The sequence below is a fragment of the Notolepis coatsorum genome, assembly GCF_963971535.1.
Source record: "Notolepis coatsorum genome assembly, chromosome: 10".
Lineage (NCBI taxonomy): Eukaryota > Metazoa > Chordata > Actinopteri > Aulopiformes > Paralepididae > Notolepis > Notolepis coatsorum.
In genome coordinates, this window is record NC_140174.1 from 21554413 (window position 1) to 21567205 (window position 12793).

At 42.4% G+C, this 12793-nt stretch overlaps 1 protein-coding gene across 1 annotated transcript in view; it reads left to right on the plus strand.

The window, feature by feature from the left end:
• The window catches only part of LOC311236239 (inactive rhomboid protein 1-like), a 121298-nt gene extending 109291 nt beyond the window's left edge, over positions 1-12007 (plus strand). The window contains 2 exon segments of the mRNA XM_084323889.1: positions 8410-8633; positions 10097-12007. Of these exon segments, the coding sequence (XP_084180015.1) occupies positions 8410-8633; positions 10097-10292 (420 nt within the window). The 3' untranslated portion in view covers positions 10293-12007.
• Positions 12008-12793: the final 786 nt, after the last annotated feature.

A 12793-nucleotide genomic window follows, 5' to 3' on the forward strand; every position in this document is an offset into this window, starting at 1 on the left:
CCAAACTTACTGTAGAGAAGTCTGCTAAGAAGCATATCTTATTTATTATTATTATTATTTTATTTCATTGGGTTTTTAGCCCTAGCTGCACTTTTGTTGCAACCCCAGTTATCCCATTAGTTCCCCCAAACTTAGGTGTGTTATGTTAAGCTAAGAAGTCTTCTAAGAAACATATATTATTATTTTATTTCATTGGGTTTTAGCCCTAGCTGCACTTTTGTTGCAACCCGTTATCCCATTAGTTCCCCCAAACTTAGGTTTGTTATATTAAGTTAAGAAATCTGCTAAGAAGCATATATTATTTAATTTCATTGGGTTTTTAGCCCTAGTTGCGCTTTTGTTGCAATTTTTTGTGTTTATTTCATGTTTTTAACAGTGCATGAAAGATTGTGTATTACTGCAAAAAAAATTGAAATAAATCATAGTGGTTAAAAAAATTGGGTCGCGACTTAATGACTAAGGAAAATGTTGGGTCCCGAGGCTAGACCAGTTGAGAACCACTGCTGTAGATGGACCAACACTCACATGTGCATGAGAATCTGTATATTGAATTGATCATGTAAAATAAGATCAATTATATAATAATAATTATATAGTATTGTACGCACCTAGTGATTCATGGATAGCGTCGAGTCCCTTCTAATGAAATGTGTATCATTTAACGAGGGATTGAAGAGCCTTGATTGTTGAAACATGCTCCAGGTGAGGCCAGGGCCCCGTTCCATGTACCGGGATAACCGAGTTAGCCGGATAACTTTAGCTGGATAACTCTGTTAGCCTGACTTTCCGATTTCATGTACCTCGATTTTCCAAATCACCATGACAACATATCCAAAAGTTTGAGCCTGGTCGAAAGCAGAGTTCAAGTTCAAGTTAGCCTGAACTATCGCCACGCCCCCGCAAAGAAGTGACAGCCCGTTTCCTGAAACTATTCCCACAGTCTACGATCTGCATTATACCATTCTGAATTACGTTTTTGTGCTCCATTCTTCCAGAGGGGGCTTTTGAAATGTAAAATAGACCCAAAATGCTGATATTAAATTCACTTTGTCCTAAATAATGCACGTTATATATACCGTGGCGACGGTGGCTCTCGCTCGTGCGATGTACACATGATGTGGTTATTTTAATTGTAACTGGGATTAAGATGTCTGATGAGATGCGCTGTTTGACGGATTTGAGAAATTGAATGAGCCGTTGACGTCACATTAATGAATGAGGATAAAGAGATAAACTTCATTCAAAACAACGGATATTCTAAACACGGGTCTCTCGTTCATTAATGTATAAACAATGAATTTATCCCATCTGGCCCAGTGGCCCAGCGGTAGTGCTCATGCCTGCCAATTCAGAGACCGGGGTTCAAATCCCCGTGTTTCCAATATGATTTTTTTGAATATAATATTAAGGATTATACGCCAAAGTAGCCTGGTTTTAAGTTAAAATATTATAAATCTACATGCATTGAGGATGTCATTCTTTATATAGCTCTCAACGTGCACCAAATTGAATTATTCCTATATTGCAAAAAGAAGGAAAAGACTAGGGCCTTGAACCCCGGTCGTCCGTGTGAAAGTCAAAAGAAGAACCCGTTACACCACAGAGAAGATAAGTAAAAGATTGACTATACATCAATCAATGGGTAAGAGAGCCGTATCGTAATTCTGTATAACAGTTAACTAATAATTTTCGCTAGCAAGATCTCATTTGATTATTCAATCCAGCAGGCAAGTTTAAAGAAATATAATCTGATTGATTGAGGTAATGAGGGACTTAGAATTAGCCTATAGATAACGCATTTAACTTGTCGGCGAGGCGATTGAGCCTATTGCAATCTGTCAATAAAGTCTTAAATCAATTAATCAATCAATGCCGTTGAGAATCAGGGTCTCTGCCATCGATACGTGCTGGCTTTCCACCTAAAACGGGAGCGCGCATCTAGCCTGACTTGAGCCTGACTCTCAAGTCTGGCTTGAGTTAACGAGACTGAATCCTCCTTTGTGAAACAGGAAAATCCCGGCTTTGAACATCGGGTTAACTGAAGCTGGATAATGGACATGTTGATCGACTTAGTTGAACCACGTACATGGAACGGGGCCCAGGTGAAGCTCGAAGTCAAACTCACAACTGCTTGCTATTATCGTATTACCTACTATGCTGTGTGACACTTGAGGGGGAATAGAGAATCAACCCTTGTAAACTAAAGTTTAATTGCTCTAGGTGGGGCTCGAACTCACAACCTCAGCATTGCTCTGCTGCATACTGTCTTATAAGTACAGCTTGCTAACTGATCGCTCCACTGGAGCTGCCTGTATGCCAGCCTTTGGGATGTTGTACTAAGAGCATCACTGTCATTCTTTGCCAATAGACAGCAATCGATGGGATAGGAATATATTGATCAGGGCCCTGTTCCTCGTACCTGGCTAACTGAGTTAGCCGTAAAATATTCAGGATAATTTGACATAAGCTAGACTTTTCGGTTAGCGTTAAAGTCTCTTCTAATGAAATATATATCACTTAACAAGGGATTGAAGAGTCTTTGTTGCTGAAATGTGCTTGCTCCAGGTGATGACTGATAGACTCTAGCTTATGTCAAGTTATGCTGAAAATTATCCGGCTAACTCAGTTAGCCAGGTATGAGGAACAGGGCGCTGGAACTAGAACTCAGAACTGTTTGCTATTATCGTATTACCTACTATGCTGTCTGATACTTGAGGGGGGATAGTGAATCAAGCCTTGTAAACTAAAGACTATCTGCTCCAGGTGAGGCTCGAACTCACAACCTCAGCATCAGTCTGCTGCATATTGTCTTATAAGAACCTGCACTGACCCACTGTCCCACTCAAGCTGCTTCCTCTGTGAGGTGTGGGACTTTGGACTAAAATCATCACTGCCATTATCTGCCACAAGGGGGCAATGACATCATACTGTAGTGTAGATGGACCAACACTCACATGTGCATGATAATCTGTATATTCATCATGTGAAATTTGTATTTGTATTTGTATTTGTATTTATTGGTTTAAAATACAGAGACTAAGATTAAGGAACATTTGACTGTAAATATGCCAGTTTAGCCAAGTTGGCTAATTTTCAACTATAGTCTCTGGGGCAGGTGACATGAGCACAACAATAATTAAAACATAGTACAATAATTAAAACACAGTAGGAATCAATATAGGTTACAATACACTAAAATACATACAAATAAATACATTAAAATACAACCCCTCAGTTAAAAAACATAGTACAATAATTAAAACACAGTAGGAATCAGTATAGGTTACAATACACTAAAATACATACATTAAAATACAACCCCTCAGTTAAAATGGTCGCACACTTGACCATCTCTCAACCATGATTTTAAGTTAGTTTTAAATGAGATGTAACTTTGATACTCCCTGAGCCGTGTTGGCAGACTGTTCCAGGTGTGGGCTGCTCTCACGGAAAAGGCTGTCTGACTAAAAGCAGACCTCCTGTTTGGGACTACACAGTCCCCTCTGACTACAGACCTGGTATATCTATCAGCAGATGCTTTCTGTTTTATGAAAGTACATGTTAAATAAGGAGACTGCCTATTGTTCGCACCTAGTGATTCAAGGTTAGCATTGAATTCCCCTCTAATGAAATTTGTATCACTTAACGAGGGATTGAAGAGCCTTGATTCTTGAAACATGCTCCAGGTGAGGCCAGGTGAAGTCAAATGACCTATTATGCTGTCAGACACTTGAGGGGGGATAGTGAAACAAGCCTTGTAAACTAAAGTTGAAGTTCTCCAGGTGAAGCTCGAAGTCAAACTCATAACTGCTTGCTATTATCGTATTACCTACTATCCTGTGTGACACTTGAGGGGGAATAGAGAATCAAGCCTTGTAAACTAAAGTAAAAAGCATTTCATATAAAAGTATTCTGTATTTTTACTAATAAAGAAACTTGAATTGTACTGCTCCAGGTGGGGATCAAACTCACAACTTCGGCATTGCTCTGCTGCATACTGTCTTATAAGTACCGCGCGCTGACCGATTGCGCCACTGGAGCTGCCTGTATGGCAGGCTTTGGGATGTTTGACTAAGAGCATCACTGTCATTCTGTCGCGGCAGCATTATGTAGCAGTAATCCTCCCTCTTTTAAGATCTACCACTAGCTCAACTGGCAGCGCTGCCTTCCTGTGGATCCTGCCGTCCGTTGGTAACAAGTTCGATTCCCATCAATTTTTTTATTTTTATTTTTTTAACATGCATTCTTTCGCCGGTTAAGTTTAGGCATGTTAACTTTAAGCATTGTTTCAGAGTTGGTTAAGGTTAGGCATTGTTTCGGAGTTGCTTAAGGTTAGAAGGGTTAAGTTTAGGCGCTGTTAAGGAGCTGGTTAAGGTTAGAGTTTGTCTTAGAGAATGGCAATATTTTTTAACGTGCATTCTTTCGCCGGTTAAGTTTAGGCATGTTAACTTTAAGCATTGTTTCGGAGTTGGTTAAGGTTAGGCATTGTTTCGGAGTTGCTTAAGGTTAGAAGGGTTAAGTTTAGGCGCTGTTAAGGAGCTGGTTAAGGTTAGAGTTTGTCTTAGAGAATGGCAATAGACAGCCTATTTCCGCGCTGCAGTTCTCTCGCGCTGCCGCGGTCACATGGGCGTAGTGGCCAATCAGAGAAACGCTAAACACAAGTTGGTTGCCTAAAATATTCACACGGAGGGGACACGTGATGCAAGGCTTCGTCCACATTGCAGCCGACCAGTGGGAGGCATGGTCTAACAACGTTCGAGACAGGGGAGGGTAGAATTGGATCATACGAAATTGGGATGGGAGAAGAAAAAAAATTTAAATGGGGAGAAAAAGTAGATAAAAAAAAATATATCAGTTAACAAGGGATTGAAGAGTCTTTGTTGCTGAAATGTGCTTGCTCCAGGTGAGGCCAGAACTAGATCTCACAACTGTTTGCTATTATCGTATTACCTACTATGCTGTCTGACACTTGAGGGGGGGATAGTGAATCAAGCCTTGTAAACTAAAGTTTAACTGCTCCAGGTGAGGCTCGAACTCACAACCTCGGCATTGCTCTGCTGCATACTGTCTTATAAGTACCGCGCGCTGACCGATTGCACCACTGGAGCTGCCTGTATGGCAGGCTTTGGGATGTTTGACTAAAAGCATCACTGTCATTCTTTGCCAATAGAGGCAATCGATGGGATAGGAATATATTGACCAGGAGCTTCCATTTAAACAACAAAGCCAACAGGCAAGACCGGGGTCATGGTGAAGTTGGTAAATTATCTATAAAGGTGCCAGTTCTAGATAAACACGTTTTAAATGAACATCTGTGCAAAATAGCAGTTTTACATGTTTACATTCTTGCACTTTTTTTTTGGTAAAGAAAACAGATATGCTTATTTGGTGTTTGTTCATATTCAAATCGCAGAAAGCTATTGATGTGAAGAGTACAATATGCACTCAGCTTTATTTTTGCCTTCCTATGAGATTGTGTGTCTTTCAACGAGGGACGAAAAAACATGAACTTTAAAGGTTGCTTGTTCCAGGGGAGGCTTGAACTCACAACCTCAGCATCAGTATGCTGCATACTGTCTTATAAGTACCTGCACTGAACCACTGTCCCACTGGCATTTCTGCTTCTCTGAGGTCTGGAGGCTGCCTATTGTTCACACCTAGTGATTCAAGGTTAGCGTTAAAGTCCCTTCTAATGATATATATATATCACTTAACAATACGGCTAAGTGGCGCAGTGGGCAAGGCGCTCGCCACTAACGCAGGAGATGCTGGGTTCGAGCCCAGCTCTCGGCGTTGCTTCTGGCTTGGCTGGTCGTTCATACTAATACAATTGGCAGTATTAGGGGGTGGGAAAGCCGGTGGGTGGGGATCGGATGTTGTGGACAGCGACTCCTACAGGTCGGTTGGTGCGCTTGTACAGCAGAATCAGGAAGTATCGGGGGCAGCATGAGCCTCCCACGCGTTACTCCTCGCCACTGAGAGATCGCGCTGTGCAGGTGAAAAGATGCGACGGCTGCCTCCTCGTGTACCGGAGGGGACACGTGATGCAAGGCTTCGTCCACATTGCAGCCGACCAGTGGGAGGCATGGTCTAACAACGTTCGAGACAGGGGAGGGTAGAATTGGATAATACGAAATTGGAATGGGAGAAAAAGAAATAGAAAATGGGGAGAAAAAGTAGATAAAAAAAATATATATATCACTTAACAAGGGATTGAAGAGTCTTTGTTGCTGAAATGTGCTTGCTCCAGGTGAGGCCAGAACTAGATCTCACAACTGTTTGCTATTATCGTATTACCTACTATGCTGTCTGACACTTGAGGGGGGGATAGTGAATCAAGCCTTGTAAACTAAAGTTTAACTGCTCCAGGTGAGGCTCGAACTCACAACCTCGGCATTGCTCTGCTGCATACTGTCTTATAAGTACCGCGCGCTGACTGATTGCGCCACTGGAGCCGCTTGCTCCTTTACTCTGGTTTTGTTTCTGTACAAAAAGTCAACCTTCTAGCAAAGTATACTTGCAAGGTTATATACATGGCATTTAAATCTACATTTCTCATCAAGCCAGATGCCAAGATGTTTATATTCTTTAACTCTCTCAACAATAGACACATTCATAATGTAAATCATCACAAACAGTACCTTTGGCTCAAGAGAACAGCAAAGGTTGTGTTTGCATTGAGTACCAGTTTAACCCTTTCACTGCCACACTATAGAAGGTTAACCCTTTGGTTAACCGTCTGTTGTGTGTTAGTCAGGGGCGTTGTTTTGGTATGGCAAGTTATGGCACTCGCCATACCTTGGCAAATTAAAATTGTAAAAAAAATTAAGAAAAAAAATTATAATTACAATTTTTTATGTTGATTTAGAATTCGAATGTCAACATTATGAACGAAGCTTCGAACTATTCGGTACAGCCCTAGCATGTTTTGATATTGTCAATTATCTCACCTTTACTAGGTGACTAACTGAAATATGCCCCAAAAAAAAGGAAAATGGACATACAGAAGTTTTTTAATCAAAGGGCAGCAGAGACAAGTGATACAGGGACACAGGTAAGGTCTTACAATGGCTTAGTGATTATAACAGTGCAGTTCAGCATTCAGTAACCCATACATTTTGTGAACGTGTTACTGCATTCTGTTGAACACACACCTCAGAACCGTACCTAATGAAAATTGGCTCAATTGCAAGAAAAATAATAGACAGTTATGATATTACATTCTGCATAATTTTTATGCTAAATATTGTGGTTCCCTGCTTTAGTCTGTTGACACATTTGTATACAAAAAAATGCTTGTGTAGTCCTGTGTCATACCTAAATGTCATATAAGTGAATTGTATAGAAACAACTCACCAAAAGTGACTATTGCACAACTGATTTGACAAAAAAAATCCTTGAGGGGGGAACTATAAAATGTTATCATCAAAAACTTCAAACTCTAAATGCTATGGTAGGCTAAGTGCAAAGCATGGTCTAATTCTCATAACGCACGACTGCGCGTGGTGTAATGGCTTTTTATACAATTGGCGCATTCATCCAACCTTATTGCTATACAATAAACACACATTAATTGAAGATTTATTGACAAAAGCATCCGCAAAAAAAAATAAAGAAGAGACGTTGCCTCCGTGTGTAGAAGCAGCGCTGTTTCAAGGCATTCCGTCTAAGAATGAAGTGAGCGTGTGTTATGGGATTGATTGATTGATTGATTGAACATTTTATTACAGATAGACAGTGCTTACATCTTTATACATGCTAAAATAATCCTGTCTAGGTCATATGTCATTCTGCCTCTTCCTCGCTCTTCACTCTTAGAGATGCTTTTCCCCTCACTCACCTCCCTGCCTCTTTACCCTCAGAGATGCTTCACTCACCTCCCTGCCTCTTTACCCTCAGAGATGCTTCACTCACCTCCCTGTCTCTTTACCCTCAGAGAAGCTTCACTCACCTCCCTGTCTCTTTACCCTCAGAGATGCTTCACTCACCTCCCTGCCTCTTTACTCTTAGAGATGCTTCACTCACCTCCCTGTCTCTTTACCCTCAGAGATGCTTCACTCACCTCCCTGTCTCTTTACCCTCAGAGATGCTTCACTCATCTCCCTGTCTCTTTACTCTCAGAGATGCTTCACTCATCTCCCTGTCTCTTTACCCTCAGAGATGCTTCACTCACCTCCCTGCCTCTTTACCCTCAGAGATGCTTAACTCACCTCCCTGTCTCTTTACCCTCAGAGATGCTTCACTCACCTCCCTGTCTCTTTACCTTCAGAGATGCTTCACTCACCTCCCCGTCTCTTTACCCTCAGAGATGCTTCACTCACCTCCCTGTCTCTTTCCTTCTGTTTCCCCCCTTCCTCTGACTCCCTTCCTCCATCCCTCTCGCTCATTCCTTTCCTCTCATCGTCCCAGGTGGGTCCAGCGGGCAGTCAGTTCGGCATCCTGGCCTGTCTGTTCGTGGAGCTGTTCCAGAGCTGGCAGATCTTGGAGCGTCCGTGGCGAGCCTTCACCAAGCTGCTGGCCATCGCCCTCTTCCTCTTCTCCTTCGGCCTGCTGCCTTGGATCGACAACTTCGCCCACGTCTGCGGCTTCGTCTCCGGCTTCTTCCTGTCCTTCGCCTTCCTCCCGTACATCAGGTGGGTGAAGTAGCTGGATAGATTTAGGTCTAGAGTTTACGTAGATTTAGAACGTGCGTTAATGACTTCCGTGACACTGCCCCGATATTCTCGCCTCGTCCGATTTGCACATCTCTTACAGATTCCCTGAGCAACACCAGGCCCAGGATGTGAACCCATGCCTGTACCGGAGACCTTAGATTTTTTAAATAAGCTCTTTGAATATAGGACAGGCATTATGCTTCAGCCTGTAACTTTTCCGTCACTGCCAAAATCAACGACCATTGACAGTCTGGAATGATATGTGCATAATATTGTATTGTGTGTGATGACTGAACTACTACTATTACCATAAACAAGGTGGCCTGGCCTGTTGGGATGTTAGATCCTAATGTGAAAAACTGTGATTTTATATGTCTGCACTTTATGTGCTCAGTTCATGCCTGTCTTTTCTCTGTTGTGAAGCACGTTGAGCTTATTATTATTATTATTATTATTATTATTATTATTATTATTATTATTATTATTATTATTATTATTATTATTATTACTACTACTACTACTACTACTACTACTACTACTACTACTACTACTACTACTACTACTACTACTACTAGGGATGTCCCGATCCGATCACGTGATCGGGATCGGGGGCCGATCACGTGATTTTCAGAAGATCGGGATAAAAAAAAATAATAATAAGGATTTTTTTTTATTATTATTTAAAAATATATATATATTTAATTCAACAAACATGACCATGTTCACGTCTTAAACTCATACTGAGGCCTTAGTTTTGGTTTTAAATAGCATATCATCGTTAATTTATTTATTGTCACACAGAGCAGAAGACTTTTGCCAAAACAAACGCATTTCCTTTGATTTAATTATACATCAAATGATTTATGTCAAGGATGAGGGACATCCACTAGTTGCAGAACTTGCAGTCACCTGATTTTTACAGACGATGGCGCCATTGCTCTCATGAAGCAGCAGGTTGGAGGCAGAGTTTTTAGATTACTCCGGTTGCAATGCCTCGCTTGAATGAAGTTAACTTTTCACCTGGATAACGTCAACATTCAGGGTGAATATAATGGGAGAAATTGGGATGGGAGAAAAAAAAATGTAATCGGATCGGGAAAGATCGGTATCGGTAGATACTCAAAATCACATGATCGGGATCGGATCGGGAGCAAAGAAATGTGATCAGGACATCCCTAACTACTACTACTACTACTACTACTACTACTACTACTACTACTACTACTACTACTACTACTACTACTACTACTACTACTACTACTACTACTACTACTACTCCTATCTGGTATCTCCTTATCAAGACTGGCCAGAAGATTGAATAGTGACACCAAAGTTACCAAACCAAAGAATTTGAGACACCAAAGAATTTGCCCAGAATTATGATTGAATGTTTTATGATTGAACACATTTTAAACGTCGTTTTCTTTCTTCCCTTCCCCCAGTTTTGGCCAGTCAGACATGTACCGTAAGAGGCTCCAGATCTGCGCGTTCCTGTTGGTGTTCCTGGGCCTGTTCTCCGGCCTGGCCGTGCTCTTCTACATATACCCTGTCAAGTGCGACTGGTGCGAATACCTCACCTGCATTCCCATCACCGACAAGTTCTGCGAGAAATACGACCTCAATGCCCAGCTCCACTGAAGACGGCCTTCTATATATATATAAAACGTGGAGGTTTGACTTCCCCCCCCTCTGGATCGGCAGCTCCACCATGTTGGGTTGAACGCCTTTTGAACTGTATAGATCCCGACTCCAACCTTGGCTGAAGATTGGCCCTCTGTGAGACAGACCCCGCAATGTAGCGCTTTCAATGGTGTCTGAGCGGAGCAATCGCGGGAATTGCAGCCAACATTCCAGGATGCTGCGGTGACCTGGGCTGGAACTCAATGGTAGCCATGTTGAATGGTAGCCTACCGTTTGGGAGTTTTAAAAAACAGATTAAGATGCATGATAACTTAAGGCATTTGAGAGCATTATCGTGTGTGGTAGCAGAACCTAACGTTTGAAAACTGTATGAGAAAACGACTAATGTCGCTTGTGTTTGTTTGTTTGGTCTCTAGCTGGTCTACTGAGTGACCAATCACTTCAATAGTAAACTAATGACGGTTGAGGGAAGTTTAAAAAATGAAAAAAGAAAGGACAATTCTCTCTCCTCTCCCTGTCATGGAAAACCCGACTTAGCAGTGCCCCTTAGTGGCCAAAGTGGAACATTACAGCCCTATTACCGTGATACCACAGCCAGGGGATTTTGTTTTGTATTTTTTTCTACTTGTGTCATAACACCGTGTTAAGAAATGTCTCTGTTTACTGGATGTCCTCAGTCAGAAATCTCCTCTGGACAAGAGATGAGTTATGACTGCACATCGCCTAACTGTGCCTTGTTCATACATAGGCCCATACACACACACACACACACACACACACACACACACACACACACACACACACACACACACACACACACACACACACACACACACACACACGTAGCCGGTGTGATCTTACTGCGTTGTGTTTGTTTCGATTCAACCCCTGTTAAGGGATTGCCCTGAGTGGGAGTTGAACCCCGGTCTCGCGCACCGGGGGCGACATCACAGACCACTGTACCAAGAGGTGAATTCCTCTGGGGAGTGAGTTTACTTGCAGTACCGCTTAACGTCCACAGCCACTTCACTTACTGTACCTTGTGACTGTGGATAGACTGCGGTACCTCCGTTACACACACACACACACACACACACACACACACACACACACACACACACACACACACACACACACCCTATCTCTCTCTCTCTCTCTCTCTCTCTCTCTCTCACTCACTATGTCAAATGATGCCATATTTGTTTTGAGCAGGGTCTCTGGGCTCACTGGAGGTTCAGGTCTGTCCGTTCAAGTTCTAGTTATATTCCACATGTTTAAAGTGGGAAAATACTTCGGATTGGACTCGACCTACCTAAAACACCCACCCTCTTATCTCGATCCTCCAATCACTGCCGTCGCTTCCCTCGGGACGAAACAAAGTCCAAACCCAGATGTCAGTCCGGCAAAGTTTGTCGATAAATCGAGAAAAGTGGGCGGGGTTTGAGATAGGTCAACTGAACCCCAAACTAGGTAGCGTACCACAGCCTATAACACACGTGTTCACAGTCTCCTGAGGTAAAGAGTATGAGACGGGGGGCTTGAGTGTATTTGATGTACGTCCCCCTCCCCCTCTTCTATGAGCACTTGTTATGTTAACCTGTTATGTCATGTACAGCTTTTAGAGTGGTGAAGAGTGTCTTTATCTACGGTGGCGTTTTAGCTACCTGATACCTAGACCTGACTAGTCAATATAAACAGTCAAACAGACAGAGGATCAGTTGTGTTGTGTCGTGTGTGGTTCATTCTGTGTTGAGTGTATTGTAAACTACGGCTGAGTCAACCAGCACCTGTTAACGGGTCTGACACTTTAGCTCAGCTGGTTAGTGCAGCCGCCTGTGGATCCTATACATATACTATCCAGTATAGTATATATATATATCCTATCCTATCCAGTTTCAAATCCACTCGGTTATACTGGTGACAGAGGTGGGATCTAACTGCTCTGTGAATCTGTATCCAGGTTCACGTAGCAATGGGGGTGGGATCTCCCTGGGGACGAAAGAATGTGCAAGGATGCCCTCCCGGGGGGTGGGCGACTGTAAACTATGGATGAGTTGATCACAGTCAACCTGGGCTCAGCTGTTTAGTGCGGCTGCCTGTGGACCTATGGTCCCAGGTTCAAACCCATTCGATTACAGTGTGTTTGTACATGTATCGCCGACCACCTGCTCACTTCAAGTTGAAAGCACGTTCTGCACATTTAGGCTCAATGCAAGTTTCTTTAATTCCACTAAAGCCTGGCGTTCATCAGGGCATCGACCATCTGACCCAAAAGCTAGACGTTAGTGGAATTCTGGTGTGAAGAGCACAAATCACATTTACATTTCGAATTGGGCCACTTTCACGTGTGGTCCTAAATCAGATACATGTCAGATTTGTTTGCAATGCGACCTCAGTCTGAACAGTCATGTGACTTTAATGCGACTTTTACGTCACTCTAGATGAACATTTGTCACAATTTCTTACGTCCATCTTCTTTATTGTTCAATTTTGTGCAT